The following is a 16,656-nucleotide window of genomic DNA, read 5'->3' as shown; positions in this document are numbered from 1 at the left end:
GCTGCGCCACCAGGGAGGGCCATGCTAAGCCTTTTAAGACGCCAAGGGCTTCAAAGTTCTTATTTTTGGGAAATTAAAAAAAAAATTGTACTGGGGTATAGGCCAGAGGTGCAGGGGTGGTGAGAGGATTCACCAGAGACAGACGCAGAACAGGTGGAATTCATGAAGTACACTGCTGAGGGGGGCAGCGGGCGGGACAGGAGCGGTCTGCCGTGCCATGTGGGTCAGCTCCCTGGCTGGGGACGGAACGCAGTCCCTAGCAGTGAGAGTGCTGAGACTTAATCCCTAAGCCACCAGGGAGGAGGGCCCCCCCCAATTCTTCTGAATTGTTAAAACCCATGGTGAATCTACCTGACCTGGGGGAGTGGTAGTCACTGTGGCGACTTCGCTTCTGAAGTTCCACCTGGGTACATCCAGGTACCAGCCTCTCCCTGCCGCCTGCCTTGACGCCCGCCGAGCTGCCTCCTCAGGGTGGGGTGGGCCTTACTCATGCTGTCTGTGGGAGGGGGGCACAGAGCCTCTCGCCCCAGGACACGTCCCGGAAACAACTCAAACTCGGGAGGAGGATGTGGGGGCTGGGGTGAGAGATGGGCCCACCATGGGGCTGTCTGTGTGACTCTGCGTTCTGCGGGTTTTCACGCCGGCAGCAGTGAGGCTGGGAACCGTGCAAATTTCAAGGAGCACAGGTGAGCCTACAAGCTGCAGAAACACTTTCTGTGAGTAGGAGAAGCTGCCTCTGACAGGAGGAGAAAGGCCTGAAGAACAGGGGGCATGTCTGCTGTGTCTGCAGCCATGTTAGCTTAGGGCCTGAGGTCTCAACTGTCGGCTGATACAAAGAAAGAGGGAAGGCGGGGAAGATCGTGCACACTTGGGAGAAAACGGGGAGACAACATGTGGGAGAGGAAGTGGAAAGAAAATGGAGCCATGCAGCTCCTTCCTGCAGCCCGTGGCCTGCCTCTCCCACCAGGGCCTCCTTTTCCTCCAGGTTGGGCTGCAGCGTGTGATACTGGGCGGAAGCAAAGAGCACTCGGGAGTGTGAGCGCGGGGCACACGCCCCGACCCGGGCTGCAGAGCGCGGGGCACACGCCCCGACCCGGGCTGCAGAGCGCGGGGCACACGCCCCGACCCGGGCTGCAGAGCGCGGGGCTGTGCTTATGCGAGTTCTGACACCTGAGCTGAGAAGCGGGGTTGAAGCGGAGGCTCACGGGCTGGGGTTTGGGCTCCGCCGCTGCCTGCAGCCTGCAGGTGTGCCAGGCCCTGAAGCGGCACTGCAGGCCTCGCTCCAACATTCTCTTTGCGACCGCCCAAGTCAACAGTGACCTTGAGTCAGTCAGACGCTGCCTGGTAGGGGTGGCTGCACAACAGTAATGTGGATGGAGTAGAGGGAGAAGGGAGGGAGGGAGAAGAAATTGTCCTTAACAGCGCCTATGTATATTGGGGTCACCTACTGAGTGCTGGTCCCCAGGTGCACCCCGACACCTGGAGTCTCTCACCCCCGAGTTGCTTCTTTGTTTACCTTGGGTATTTTTTTTCAGCTTCCAAATGTCACTTTATTCTGCCTCCCTCTATATTTCTTTCTTGGGCTCAAGTCTTAATCCTCTTACTGTTTCACCTGGGGCCGGTGGCGATTCACACAGTGACAGGGGGCGAAGGTGCCAGAAGGGAGTGGGACATGTCCAGTGCTCAGCACAGCGCTGGGCACCAGGGAGCGCTCAGTCTTGGTGCCCGGCCAGGAGAAAAGCGCTGGAAAGGGGGCTGGTGGCTAAAATCCACGTCTGTGGGAACAGGTCACTTAGAAAGTGAACATGGTTCTCATAAGCAGCTGCCTCTGCTGGTCACGGACATGCTCTCTGTCCATCCCACAAGGCAAGTGGACAAGGACAACTTTGCTAGATTTTGAATCTGTTTAAAATCTGGTGAGGCGCAGTATTGAGAACAGGGATGGGTTACTTTTGCAGTAGAGGGTGGTGGGTTCAAGGGTGGGCCAAGGAGGATCCCATCTCTGTTTCTCTGCATGCCCAGAGCGGGTCAATGCTGTCTCATGTCACAGGTGAAACAGGGGGCCAGGCTCCGAAGCACTGCTTCAGGGGAGGGAGGGGTCCCTCACTTCTGTGTCGGTTATTAATAGAATTTGGATCCTTTGCTCAGGTTTCCCTAGCGCCTAGGGTTCAGATGTTCAGATGCTCGAGCTCTGTTTTGGCAACTCCCTGCCTGAAGTTGTGGCCAAATTGTTCTTTACCTTGTTTCAAGGCCATAGAACAAGTGGCCTGTGTTTTGAGGCAGAAGTTAAATATACATTTGTTTACTGTGACTGGTTCAGGAACACATTTTACAAAGTGCCTGTTTTCTTTATTGTTTCAGGAAAGTTCTATTAAAAGGTTTTGAATATCAAATATTTAAAAAATTAGGTGTTTTGAAAAATTCTGAGTAATTCAAATGTATGTCCATGCCTTCCGTAGATAATCTTCAGAGACTACCGTTCTGACCAGACCACTTAGAAAAATGTCTGGAATATTCATATTTGAAGATTCCTTATTAATGGATGACTATTTTTAAATCTAATAAACTGAAACCTTTTCTTACACTTTTCATTATATGCTGTTGACAAGCTAAGTTATATTGTGTAGTGGTTTAAAAAGAAAAAATCTACGCCCAGACCACTGCAGCTGCTTCACAGGTCTCTCCACTTCCTTGATTATTTCTAGAATTCGGGCTTCACACAGCAGCAAAATGATAGTGTCACCTGTTCCTGTTACTAAACTAACCTCATGATGGCCCAGTAAATTGTGAGTGTGAAAAATCACTTTAAAAGAGTCTAACTTTTAAAGTAATTTTGACTTAAAAAAACATAGATTTTTTGCTTCTTTTTGGGTTTTTCTTTAAAAGCTGATGTTAAAATTGTTGGTAGAGAGGGTTAAGTATATGAGAGAGTAGTAAACAATCTAAGAGAGCACTAATGCAGAGAGCCCCACAGGGGCCAGGCATTTTAGGGTACGCCACAGTGGCTTCTGGAGCTTCCTGGGGCTGTCCCAGCTAAAGAGATGCCATGCAAAGTCTGACTTTCTCTGACCAAGACTTCACCCCTGGGAGAATCCCCACTCTGCTGTTATCACTGAGGTAATGATAAAGGTTCCAATAAATGCTACATTCCTGGAAATGTCTGACTGACTTCTTTGTTAATCAGATAAATGTATATGTCTGCTTTAAAATTTCTAGCTCTACATAATACTGGTAAGGATTTGAAGCAAAAGTTTCAATGCTGTTTTAAGTCATGGTTTAAATTTTTTCAAATTTGTTTGGGAATTCCTTTGAAGACAATCAAGTTGAGTTGAATATAGCCTTTTTATCACACTCTTAAGAAAATAGATACTTGGGGGATTTTAAGCGGAAAAGACCTAAAGTTCATTTGTCAAGGTTCAAAGTTCTCACCATACACAATGAATAAATGTTATGTTAACTTAGGGGAAAGGTAATTTTTTTTAAAAAGGTAAAATGGTGAGAGACTTGCTTAGCTAAGACGTTAAAAAGATTTCACTGAGTGAGGTTCACAGGAAAAGATGAATTCCCTCCTGCCTTCAGACTGAGATTCTACAGTTAGTGTAAGTCACGCATGCTTGAGTCCTCTGTGATCTGAGAGTACTACAGAATTGTATAGTTTCTCTGTATTTTAGGACAGACTCACAATTAAAATCACCATAACAAAGTGTTAGCATAAAAAGAGGAACGCTTCCTCTCACCAAACCCCAGGCCCAAATTCCCTTTTTCTCAAAGTTCTTCACTGCTTGACCTTTTTAACAGAACACCTCACATATCTGGAACAAAGCTAAGGATGGCTGAGCTAAGCTACCCCAGGGAGCCATCCACATACTCTTTGTTATAAAGTCCATGTTACAAAGTTAAATATTGCAGGAGGTGGGGGAAGGGTGTTTTCCCTGGTCTCCCCCACTAGCCTCTCAGTCCACATGTGATAAGGTGTTAATGCAAAAAGTGCTTGGGAGCATGAGCACAGGCAGACGCACCTGTGATTAGATACCTGGGCCAAGAGACCAGCGCGAACTGGGGTACCTGGGCGAGATAGTTCTGAGAGAGAGGGGGCGGGAGATCAGGGGGCGTCTAGCTGCTGGTGTGCCTGAGTCCAGCCCCCACTTCCACATTAAATACCTGTCAGATCTACCCAGCGCTCCAAGACCCACACTGAGCCTGACAGCTGGGACGGGGCCTCGGCAGACCCAGCGCATTCAGAGTCCACAACACACCCTGCTTGTGTCCATCTTCACAGCTTGTGATCAGTGTCGATTTGTGGGAAGACTTCTCATTATCTAATTTCCAAGTTCACAGGACACGTGACTAGAAATAATGCATTTCGGGGGGAAACTACAGTTTATAAGGGATAAAGAATAACTAGTTAGCAGGCCCTTACATTTTAAAAGCATACCAAATTTAGAATGAAGGGAGGGTCCAAAGTGCTGAGATCTTTGGCTGACTGTAGAAAGGGCAACAGGTCTTTGAGGCTCCCCCTTGCAAGAGGCATGACAGACCCCCTGAGCACCTCTCTCTGGTACACTCTATACACTGCTCCAAAAAAACTGCCTTAGGTCTACAACGTTCTCAAGGTAATATACTCCTTGGTAGGTGAGGCTACCTTCCCAACATTTTCTATCACTATCCTTGCTTTTTCTGAGATATTTTCTGTAACCCCAAAACAGGTTCTTCAGCTCTCTGGAAACAACTATGTGTCCAATGAGTCTGTTGACACTACGTACCTAGAGTGTCAGATCCCAAAGGTGGAAGGGCTCGTTCCCACAAGGCTATACTCTCTTCAGACACCAGTCACAAGTCCTGGCTATTGGGATTTCTCAATGAGCAGCTATAAAACCAGGGACTTCACAGCCCCCTCCTTGAATGGCTCAGAGAATGCAGGAAAATGTGTTACTCACATGCATGCATTCATTATAATGGCTACAATTCAGGACCAGCTAGATGGACGAGAAGCTTTGGGTCCAGTATTGGAGGGAGCATCCCTGCCTTTCCTAGGACTCCTCGTTGAACCTGCACATGCTCTCTGGCCATTGCTCTCAGATCTGGTTAGGGGTTCTTACAGAGCTCAATTTCCCACGCTTCTCTCCCAGAGGTTGGTGGGTTAGGCTAATGTTCCTGCTAAGAGCAAAATCATTAGCTGGTCTTGCTGGTGGATCAGGTCTCAGAACAGAGTTGGGAACCAGAAAGACTAAGTGATTAGAGCTGGAAATTTCAAAAGCAAGATGCAAAAATAGTTTAAAAATAAAGGGGACTTTTGTCAGCCCTTTGTTACAAATTCTTTTGTAATTTATTTTTTGGGGGAGGGTGGTGTCAAAGGAGTGTTTGCATTAAAAAAAAAAATTGAATTCAGGGCCTCCCTGGTGGCACAGGGGTTAGGCCTCAGCATGATCAAAGTATGAATGTAGCACTCATCCAGGCAGGGAGCTGACCCACATGGCGCAGCAGATCTTTCTGGCCTTGCCCACTGCTCCCCTCAGTAGACCTGCCTGTTCTGCTCCCCAGTCTGGTGAATTCTCTTAATCCCCCCACCCTGCACCTGTACGCATAAATAAATACATCCTTTTAAAAAAATAGAGTTTGGGCCCTTCCAGGTTAGGACAGAGCACTGTGGGTTAAGACGCAGCACTGCAAGCTAGCCCTAGCTGCTTCAGTGTGAGTTTCATCCCCGGCCCCAGAGGTGATCCACACAGCAGCAGACCGCTCCCGCTGCTCCCCTCAGCAGTGTACTTCGTCAATCTGCCTGTTCTGCTCCCCACTCTGTCTCCGGTGAAGCCTCTCACCGCCCCTGAGCCTCTGGCCCATACCGCAGTTCTGTATGCACAAATAATGAATACATCTTTTTAAAAAACAGTTTGCGGCCCTCCCTGGTGGCGCAGCGGGTTAAAGCACTGCACTAAGAAGCCAAAGCCACTTTCGCATGAGTTCGATTCCCACCTGCCCCAGAGGTGACCACATGGCCTGGCAGACCTCTCCTGACCCATCCGCTGCTCCCCTCAGCAGTGTACTTCATCTATCTGCCTGTTCTGCTCCCCACTCTGTCTCCGGTGAAGCCTCTCGCCGCCCCTGAGCCTCTGGCCTGTATTCCAGTTCTGTATGCACAAATAAATAAATCTTAAAAAAAAAAACAAAAACAAAAACGGAGTTCACTCAGTATTTTGATGCTGAACTTTTCAAAGCATGGCTTTGGTGAGGAAAGTGGGACATTTCCCACCCCTCTCCCCACCATGGTCTGTTGTGTGACGTAATGCAAGAGACTAAGAAATGCAGGAAGGCCGCAGAGGATACCACGCACACCAATCTGACAGCGCAAATGTCACTGCACTGACGGAACTCGGCGGTTTAGGGAGATCACATACGACACGGCTGAAGCACCAGAGAAACCACCCACCTTATGGGGTCTGTGGGCAGAGTCTGCGGCCCCCGCACAGATAACTCCCGACGGAGTCTTACACTTAATGCTGGGCAGTGAACCAGAAAGCCACATCCGCCTCAAGTCAAGCCAAATAACCAGAAGTGATTTTTTTTTAACCCGCCAAATCACCATTATCACAACTCCATTCACAAAATCAAAGTAGTTGTTTAACAGTAGGTGAACAGCATGAGCCAGAAGGCCGGGTCAGGGGCTTTGCCAGGGCCCCGCACATGGGCTGCCTTGGTGCCCAGGGCCAGTGTTAGACGCGGCTGTGGCTTCTGATGCCATTTGGCCCACCCCACGCCCACCCTGCTTATTCGCCTACAAGTCAAAACCCAGCGGCCCGTGGGACGCGGGACGTGTCTTCTGGGGCTGCTGATCAGCCAGCAGCTTCAGGAGCTGGGAGAGTGTCCTCAGCCACGGGGATCACTGCTTGCCAGGAAATAACAGTTCTGCTCTATCGTCGTGTGTCCTCTGACCTCCACACCTCTATTACTACTCAGGTCTGTGACCTGTGTGTGTGTGACTTGCTTATTGAAAGTGCACAGTGCAGGGATTTTTAGTGTGCTACAGCGCTGTGCAATGCACTCCACAACAGTAGAATATTTTCATGATGCCAATAAGAAACCCTGCACCTTTTGGCATTCACGCTCTATTTCCCCTTCAAAGCTCCTCTTCCCCTGCTCGAGGCAAATGCTCTTCCTGTCCCCAGAGTAGCTGACTTCAGATATCTCCTGTACGGAATCGCATTTGCGGGTTTGTGACTGGCCTCTTTCATTTAATATGAGGTTGACAGGGCCCCCATCCGGGTTGTAACATGTACCACTGCTTTGTGTCTTTTATTTCTGAGTAAAATTCGATCGCGTGAACACACCATGTTTGTTTCTGCACTCTCGGTTCCCAGACATCTGCACTGCAGCATGCGGGTGTGGCACGAGTGACAGCAGCAGCCCCGGAGAAGCTGTCGGGGCGTCTGGGCAGGTGGCAGCGGCACGCACCGGCCGATTTATCTGCCTTTTGGCAGTTTTGGATCACACTGCTGGGCATAATTACGTACTAGTTTAGGAAGGGACATGTGGATTAGCTGGGTTTGGGCGGTGCAGGGGAGGAGGGCGTCTGATCCTGTGTTACAGTTAGGAATATTTTATGTTTATGTAGTTTGCAAGCATGAAAGGGCAGAATGTTCATCAGACTGAACAGATCAAAGCCCCTGACTAAATACCAATAGCAGGCTGGGCTCCCTGCTGGTTGGGTTCCCAGGTCCTGGACAGGGATGCTGGCCATGTCACGAGGAGCTTCAAGGCAGGCTGACTCGGGGCTCGGCGCTGAACCACCTCTTACTTCTGTACAGCTTCTCAACACATTCCTGCCTTCTGGGTGTCTATCTGCTCATCTGCACACCGGAGATAATGACACACATCCTACCACAGGTGCTTTGTGCTGATCACGGAGATAGGAGCTCAGGTTTCAAGTGGTACGCCTGGGCCAGTCACTGGCTGTGACACCTTTATGACCTGGTCAAGGCGAACACGTTCTCACTTCCCAGGAAAGCCCTGCTTTTCCCATTTCGGCCCCTTTACTTCTATTCTCCCACCTGAAATTCCCACCTGTCAAAGCTCCTGATTCTCGTGCAGGGCCATCCCATCTTTGGGCTGTTTCAGGCCCCATCTGAGTCACCCAGCCCTTCTCATAATGACTGTCGCAATGACATTCTCTGTCTGCTTTGTGTGTCTCCTTCCTGAAAGTTCTTTTTCTGAAGGCACTAAATGACACTGCTGGAGAGCAATGGTTTGCGTTTGCGGGCTTCATACCCACCATGGCACCTGGCAAAACCTCACCACCAACAGGATGCCCATACTCCTCCCCTCGCTGGCCCCTGGGGGCTCAGAGCACTGGCATCTGCTCACCCTTCTCCTGGAGGCATTCACATGCAGCCAGGCCCAGGGGGGAGGGCAGGCTGGTGAGTAAGCTGGGCACTTAAAAAATGCCCCTCACAAAGCTTATGATTCAGTGGATGAAAGCGAGATGTCACCCAGGGCTAGGGAGCATCATGTCATAGGCCAGGCAGGGCAGGAAAGGGGCTCAGAGGTCAGGGCAGCCCTTTCCTGGACTCAGGGCTGGAAGCTTTCGTAGGAGTTCATGCCATTCTTGGGAGATGAAGATGGGGTGGACACAGCGAGAGGATGAAGAAGCATGAAGAAAAGAAAGACACAGCAGGACTCCAAGGGGGAGAAGGGGAGATGAAAGTTGGGGAGAAAAGAGGGAGCAAGGGGACAGGAACAGACCTGCTAGCTAAAGCGGGGAGGTTTTGAGATCTTAGAGCACCAAGGTATTCACTTCTAGACTGCAAAATAGGAGTTGGCAAAGAGGACAGAAAGGCGACATAACCAGGAGGAAGTATGAGAACAGGATATTGGCTTGGAGGAAAAAGGTGGGAGGGGCCTCACGCTTAGACTTCCTCCAAGAGGCTACCGGGCAGGAAGTGAGAGTGGAGACCGAGAGATAAGTCTGACAGGAAACTGAAGGAACAAAGGAGTTACACCTGACAGCAGCCAGGAAGGCGAGCCCTCTGCTCAGGTGGTGGGGGAGGGTAAGGCAGCTGGAGGTGGGGCAAGAAAGGCCAGCTGGGGAAGGTCAGGCACACCTAGGGCTGCTGGGCTTGGTGGGGGGCACTGGAGGCTGAAGACAGCAAGGAAAAGGTAGCTCTGATGAATGCACTGGAGAGGCCCCGAGTACTCAGTTCCTGGTGAACCAGCAAAGGCCCACGGAGGCACCCAGAATGGATGAGCAAGGAAACACAGTGGGTTGGTGGCCCCTGAAGAAGGGTCGTGGTGACGTAAGGCTGATAGGATGTCGCTGCACCTTAGTGGCGGTCAGGGTGTTGGCAAGATCTAAGCAGACTTGGGTGGTGTGAGAGTTTGGGGGGTAAAACCATGTGGCAAGGGAGAGGATAATAGCGCTTAAAATCCCAGAACATGCTCACCAAGCAATACCATATGCTGGATCATAAAATAAATCTGAATAAATTTACGAAGATCCGTGCAACCACCATCACCATTTAACTCCAGAACATTTCTGTCACCCCAAAGAAACCTTGTATCCATTTGCAAACTCTAGCTCTATAAATTTGCCTTTTCTAAACACTTCCTATAAATGGAATCTTACAATACATGGCCTTTTCTGATATCTTTTACTTAGCAGGATGCTTTTCAGATTCATCCATATTGTGGTTGGAATCAGTACGCTATTCCTTTTAACTGTGAAATAGTATTTCAGTGTATGGGTAGGCCACATTTGTCCATGTACTGGTTGATGGGTATCTACATTATTTCCAATTTTGAGGGTATTGTGAACAATGCAGCTAACAGCGCTCATAAGTCTTAGAGGAGACATGTCTTCACTTCTTTTGGGTATAGTTAGGAGTGAAATTTCTTCTTTCATTCAGTGAGCTCTACGATTGCCAGCCAGGCTATATCCTTCTGTCTTACCCCCTGTGTCCATAATATCATTGCTTCATTGATTTATCTTCAAATGTCTCTCAAGTAGTTGATGCCATCTCAGTTGTGGCTACCACCATCCAACTCTTTCAGTGAGGTTACTGCCCATTCACCTAGATAGTATCTCCTAGATAGATCCTGGGTTAAGGACTATACCTTAATTCAGCCCTTTCTGCACATGGGGGTCAGAGCGGCTTGTCATATCACAATGCCATCAGATCACACTCTTATTTAATGGCTCTCAACACAAAGACAAATTTTAATGTGGTTTAATTGGCCCACTCTAATCTAGTTCTACCCGCTTCTAGTCTCTTCTCTGAGCCACATTCCCTTTCCTCTGTGTAATATACATCCAGGTCCTCTACTATTTCCTTACTCACCATCCTCCCCATCTAACCAAGTGGCCTAGCACATTCTATTTCCACTGCCTGGGACATGTTTCCCTTTTCTATTTTGCCATTTTTATTCCTACTCATCCTTCATACCCCTATCAATCACTTCCATAGGAGGGTTCCATGACTTCCCTGACAAGGCCAAGTAGAGGCATGGAGATAACCCCCAGCATGTCTTCTTAGCAACCAGTGCAACAGCAGTTTCACTGTTTAATTTAGATGCTTGTATGAGGTGGGTCTGCTTCCCCAGCTAGGCTGTAAGTTCTATGAGGGCAAGAATAATACCTGATTTTAGCCATTACTATATCCTCAGGGCCCTGCACAAACCTTGGATACATAGTGGACACTGGAAAACATTTGCTGAGTGAATAACTGGGCAATGGTAAGGCCCAGTAGGGTGAAAATGGGGTTGGAACTGGAAGAGGCAAGAGTGAAGCAAAGCCAATGTCTTCAAAAAATAAAGTGCTTGCCGGGGAAGAGCTGGTGATCATACAGACGATGGGGGACACCGCCAGGCCCAGGGCTGTATGAGGTGGGGATTAAGGGAGAACAGAGCTAGGCATAGATGAGAAAAAATAAGCTCTCCCAGAGATTCAGTCCCTTGTCTGGATCTGAATTTCTTCAGGAAAAAGAGGAAGTGCAAGTGCTCCTCGTAGCCAGAATGCAAAGGGCTATGATTTTTCTTTTTCTTTTCTTTTTTTAAAAGATTTATTTATTCGTACAGAACTGGGTACAGGCCAGAGATGGCAGAGGGTGAGAGGATTCACCAGAGAAAGAGTGGGGTGCAGAACAGGCAGATTGACAAAGTACACTGCTGAAGGGAGCAGCGGGCGGGTCAGGAGAGGTCTGCTATGCCATGTGAATCATCTTTAGGGCAGGCGGGGATCGAACTCATGTGGAACAAACTTAAGCTTCTTTATGCTGTGCTTTAACCCGCTGCGCCACCAGGGAAGGCCCCTTTTCCTTTTTTTAAAGATTTATTTATTTATGCACACAGAACTGGGATACAGGCCAGAGGTGCAGGGGTGGTGAGAGGATTCACCAGAGACAGAGTGTAGAGCAGAAAAGACAGATGGATGAAGTACACTGCTGAGGGGAGCAGCGGGCGGGTCAGGAGAGGTCTGCTGCGCCATGTGGGTCACCTCCAGGGCTGGGGATCGAACTTGCCACTGAAGGTGGCTGTGGCTAGCTTGCACTGCTGTGCTGTAGCTAGCTGCACCACCAGGAAGGGCCCCTGTGATTTTTCTTAGAGGAAGCAGGAAGCCACCATTCAGTAAAGGATGTTATTAGACGGAACACTGACCAGATGGGGGTACCGTCAAGCTGCTCATCAAATCCCTGAGTATCTGCCAGGGTCTGGCTCTTGAGGAATGCGTAAACTATCAGTAATACAGAGAGCCCCTTCACCCCCTCCTCAGTCTGTCACCCATCATTTCATTAACAGCTCTTTTTTATTCTTTCTCACACACTAAACAACAGACGTTTGAGCTCGGAACTGAAAACACTTCCCATGATGAAACGTACCTTAGTCCATCCCGGAAACTGGATAAAGGTGTCCTGGGGCAAGTCTGGGATGTCACTGGGGATGGAAAAGTTGCCACTGTAGAAGGCTGGGAGTGTGTAGTTGGATGAGCCTCGGGCACTCGATTTATTATGGGGGCCGCTGAGACGGTCACCCCAGCCCCCCAGGTGGCGGCGCACGGCATCCTCGGTGTTCAGTGGAAAGATGGTCCAGTTTGTGAGGATACTGGAGTTGAGCGTCAGGTTAGACACCAGACCCTGTGGAAGAGAAACAGCAATGAACTCTGGGGTGGGAAGGAGAAGGGTTCATGTGCCTTTGAGTTCCAATCTGGAATTTCTGGAAAAGCAAAATGGGATACAAAACCCCAACATTCAATGAGACTCAAACTGTGTGTTAATGTCACCGAGATCTGGCTTGAAAAGGTACATTTCCGAAACCACACTTCTCTCACTTTGGAAGCCAGGACATTCTCACAAATGCCCTTCAGATACGGAGTCTTTGACCCCAAGTCCTCAATCCTGTCTGTGGTTCAGAGCCATTGCTAGAATGGACGGAAGGATGGCGGCCTCTGAGGAGCCAGAGAATGACTGGAGTGCAAGAGCAGCCGTACATCCTGTCTGCTGAGGCGGGGCCTCTGCCGTGGCCTTTAAGTGAAAGCAAGTCTTCACCTCGAGCAATTTGGCAACATGCACTCATGCATGATCACACCTGAGTCCACTCGCCTTGTCCAGCACTAAATGGGATGAAGTAAATGACAATACTCTGAGCTCTGTAAAACGGCAGAAAGGACACTGATAAAGACGGGGATCCTCAGACTTGGATCCTTAAGTAGGCTCTTAATGGGGGCCATAGCCTGGCCCCTCACGTTCCTGGCACCTCAATTTTCCTTGCCCAGTCTTTTATGTGGGGAATGTATCCATCCCCTATGGGTCCCAAATTTGCCCCAGCACCTCGCAATACCAAGCTTCCGTTGCCCATTTGGTAATTCAATGAACATGACCAGCAGGCAGCTATGTCGGGTTCTCTACTGGGCCCTGGAGGCTAGATGGTGAGGTCCTGCCACTGCAAAGGGCAGCTGGGCCTGTGAAAGCCGGGCAGGGAGGTCATTAATGATAGCCTAAGCACAGGGTCATGGACACTGGTCCTGGAGGTAAAGGGGCCCCCTACATAGTATCCCCTAAGTGTGTTAATTGTCTTAAGCTGCCACCAAGAGCACTAGGAACTAGCCCAGACACTTATCCTGTCCTAGACCTGCTGGTACCATCCCATTCCCTCTGCCCATCTTCTCTCCTTCCGCACATGGTGAGCTACGCACAAGGAACCTTGATCTCAAAACCTGTGTCCCTCACGGAGTATCTTACACAGGGTATAAGCTTAACAAATGTTTGCCACAGAATACTCTCAAAATACTTGGTACACAGCAAATTTGAACTAGCTGGTTTAGTTGCAATGGGCAGAGGCAGTGCACTGAGGGAAAAGACTCTATAATTGAAGAGTTTGTTGCCGATGGTCCACACCCAGGAAACAGACCAAATGCTAAGTTATCTCCTCTGGCAAGGGAGTGTCTCTGAGAGAGCTTGCTGGGTTTACAAGCAAGGTGAAGTGGCTTCCTCCTACAGGCTGACTGAACTCAAAAGCAAGGGCAGTATGCAATGCTCAACCACCTCACCACCTGCAGAGAAACACAGGTCTTCAAATAACTCAGCTTCTACACTGCAAAACAAATCAGGGTACGCTCACTCAGCAAATGTAGCAAAGAGCCTTGGCTTTTAAAAATTGCTTCTGTGTTAACGGGGGCTGCAGGGAGGGTTTGAAATAGATTTCCAGAAACTTCCTCAGACAGCTAAGGGGCAGACCTGTGAACCCCACTCCTCACAGCAGCAGAGTGGCTGACCCTACCTTAAAATCATTGATGTCCTTGCCATAGTTCACCCGTCCCATGTTCTCCACCAGAAGGTCAAGAGTGGCGCCAGCTTTTCCGGTTATATTCAGTGAGAGCACATCGTTGCGCTGAAGGATTCCCTGGGGGACCTGTGGGTTCAACGCCAAAGAAAGTTAACGAGGGCAAGGAGAGGAACATGCTCAGGTAATTCAGCACCTGTTTTCCTGCCTGAGGGTCTGGGTAGGGGATGCTGTCACCACCAGACAGGTGGTCAGTTCCTCCACTCGCTGCTTCCTAACGGGAAAGTCACCAACTCTGACCAGGGAAAGCCCAGGCTGACTGCCTTTGCTCCAGTCTTCTGATCCGCATCTCTTTTGAATGGAACAAGAGAATAAAGGGAAAAATTCCAGGGTCGGGTTCTCATTCCAGGAACTGTTTCATGTTCTTACAGCAGAAAATACAGTCTTAAAAAATAGTTTTTAAGCAATGTGGAGAGATGAGAAAACCAGATAAACGAGATAAAAATCAACGAGTTAGGTGGGGCCTCAAAATACCTGATAAGGTGCGTTAACCACGAAAATTATATAGTAGGATAAGGGAAAACAACAGACTCTTCAGTAACAACATATTCCTACTTTTAAAAAAGGTTAGATTTGAAAAAAAAATGTTTTTTCAAACAGACCAGAATTCACTAAGATAACTTCTAAATTTGAAGCCTAGAAACAACCACCATCAGCACAGGTCACATAATGCGTTAGACACTTGCTCCTCTAAAATGAAGGCCACTGATGAAACAGAACGGAAATATTTTCATTAAAAATTTTCTTAACAAATTAGGAAAGTGTTGTTTAACTATTCCAGTGAGGGGAATGGAAATCCTAACACATATCTGTCTTTTGTTATAAGGGAAAATTCTGTGTGCATTTTAGCTATAATTATCATACACCATTCTCCTGAATGTAGTTTCTTGTGCTGGATTAAGGCCCAACGTAACTTGGATCAACTCTCTGGTGTGTACAGAGTGAGCACTGTCCTCAGAGGATGGCGTGGGTGCGGGGACACCAGGGAGGTGTTGCGGGATTGCGTGGTCTGGGGCGCAGCCCTGGGGCTCCCGGCAGATGGCGCCTGGGTGAGGCTACGCGGCCCAGTGAGGGGTGCAGCTGGGAGACAAGGAGGTGCAGGTGAGCCTGCAGTTGGTAAGGTCGGCACAGACTCCGCCACCACGCAGCCCAGGGCACACACCACCCCCACACCCTGGCCCCCCAACCGCACATCAGTGGTCACATGCAATTCGGACAGCCTTACCCCATTCACGGAGACGTAGGCCCGATCGTGGACACCATTGAGAGGTGAAGAGAGGGGTGTCGGTTTGCTGCAGTCTAGAGGAAGCCATGTTCGGTACAGGACGAACCCAAAATACTGGTTAGAAAGGGACGTAAGAGAAATGTGTCACGCTTGCTGCTCATTTTAAGAGAACTTGGGCTCCATCTGTGTGAGAGTGATGTTTCCAAAATCATTAGGAATGAGTTGCTTCCTGTAGCCCACACTTCTGTGTTCATTCAAAAGACTGAGCAATCAACAACAATAAAAAAACGGGACAAACAAAACCCAACAACGCCAAGGCGAAACTTTACTTGTTAAAACCTTCTCTGCGTTTTTGGGCTAAATCTGCTCTGACAGACAAATAAGAGTTAACTGGAAGCTGGAAAGTGGAGGAATGGGAAAAACAGTGAGAGGCAGGATTGGAACCTGTTGCTGAGTTAGAGAATAATCAGATGCTGGTGTCCCGGCCCCTTTCAAGGGCTGCACAGTCTCGGAGCCACAGCACAGCCTTGGGCAGTGACTTTCCTGCACTGGACGCTAGCAAGGGCAAGCTGGACCAAATCCATGAGAAGAGACTCCAGCACGGGACGGAGAAAACGTGCCCCACTTTGAGGGCCAGAAAAGAAAGGACAGGACGAGGGCATCAAGCAAATGGAGAGGGGATCAGAGGAGCTGAAAAGAATGTTAATCCTCAGGTTGCTGGAGAGGTCTGGACTTAGGAAATGCCAGGACTCCTGCCTCCCGGATCTCCATCTCCCTCTCCCTCTTGCTTTTTTTTTGTTGTTGTTAAGATTTATTTATTTATGCATACAAGAGCTGGGGTGCAGGACAGAGGCGTGGGGGTGGGGGTGAGAGGATTCACAAGAGACAGAGTGGGGAGCAGAACAGGCAGATGGACTGAAATACAGTGCTGAGGGTAGCAGTGGGCAGGACAGGAAAGGTCTGCTGCGCCATGTGGGTCAGCTCCCTAGCCAGGGATCGAACTTGTGCTGCTGTGGCTGCAGACAGCTTCATAGTGCTGGGCTTTAACCCCCTTCACCACCAGGCAGGGCCCCATGTCTTTCTTCTGAAAAGACATACATCATTTGGCTATTAAGTAAAATAATAATAATGCACTTTATTTACACTTATCCTCCACTGGCATGCAAGGTGTCTGCCTGGAAGCACAGCAGTGAAACAACTAAACTTTACCAAGCTGCCTAATGTCACCCCGTGTGGATGGTGGCAGACTGTATGACTTCGCTCAGGGTTCTTTGTATTAGACTTGCATTTGCACTCTAACTACTGTTGATTCTTTGTGTATCTCTAATTTCTTTCCATAACATCAATAAAAGAGAATATTGAGGGAGAAAGGTCTCTTCCAAACGGGAGGGGGGGCGGGGGGGGGGGAAGATATACACCATTTGGGACTACACCTGAGCTGAGAGGAGAAATCAAATTCTGTCCAAAAATTAGCAATGATATAAGAATAAACATTAAGAATAAAAATTTTAAAAATATAACCATAGTATTGAGGGGTGAGGTGTTATGATGCTGACAATTAACTCAAATGATTTTTTAAAATAGCTACATAGGCCCTCCCTGGTGGC

General features: G+C 48.9%; 1 protein-coding gene across 3 annotated transcripts in view; it reads right to left on the bottom strand.

Annotated features, from left to right (window-relative positions):
* Positions 1 to 16,656, bottom strand: part of GLB1 (galactosidase, beta 1) — a 65,747-nt gene that overhangs the window by 2,564 nt on the left and 46,527 nt on the right. For all 3 annotated transcript variants that reach the window (XM_012720442.1, XM_012720444.1, XM_012720443.1), the window contains 3 exons: positions 15,050 to 15,163; positions 13,762 to 13,893; positions 11,865 to 12,119 (listed from right to left, as the gene is read on the bottom strand). In XM_012720442.1, coding sequence (XP_012575896.1) covers positions 11,865 to 12,119; positions 13,762 to 13,893; positions 15,050 to 15,163 — 501 coding nt within the window. The remainder of the gene's footprint in view (positions 1 to 11,864; positions 12,120 to 13,761; positions 13,894 to 15,049; positions 15,164 to 16,656) is intronic.

Source organism: Condylura cristata, unplaced genomic scaffold (assembly GCF_000260355.1).
Source record: "Condylura cristata isolate star-nosed mole 26May11 unplaced genomic scaffold, ConCri1.0 scaffold00004, whole genome shotgun sequence".
NCBI classification, from domain to species: Eukaryota; Metazoa; Chordata; class Mammalia; order Eulipotyphla; family Talpidae; genus Condylura; species Condylura cristata.
Note: the sequence above shows the minus strand (reverse complement) of the source record. Positions and strands in the feature narration are given on the sequence as shown.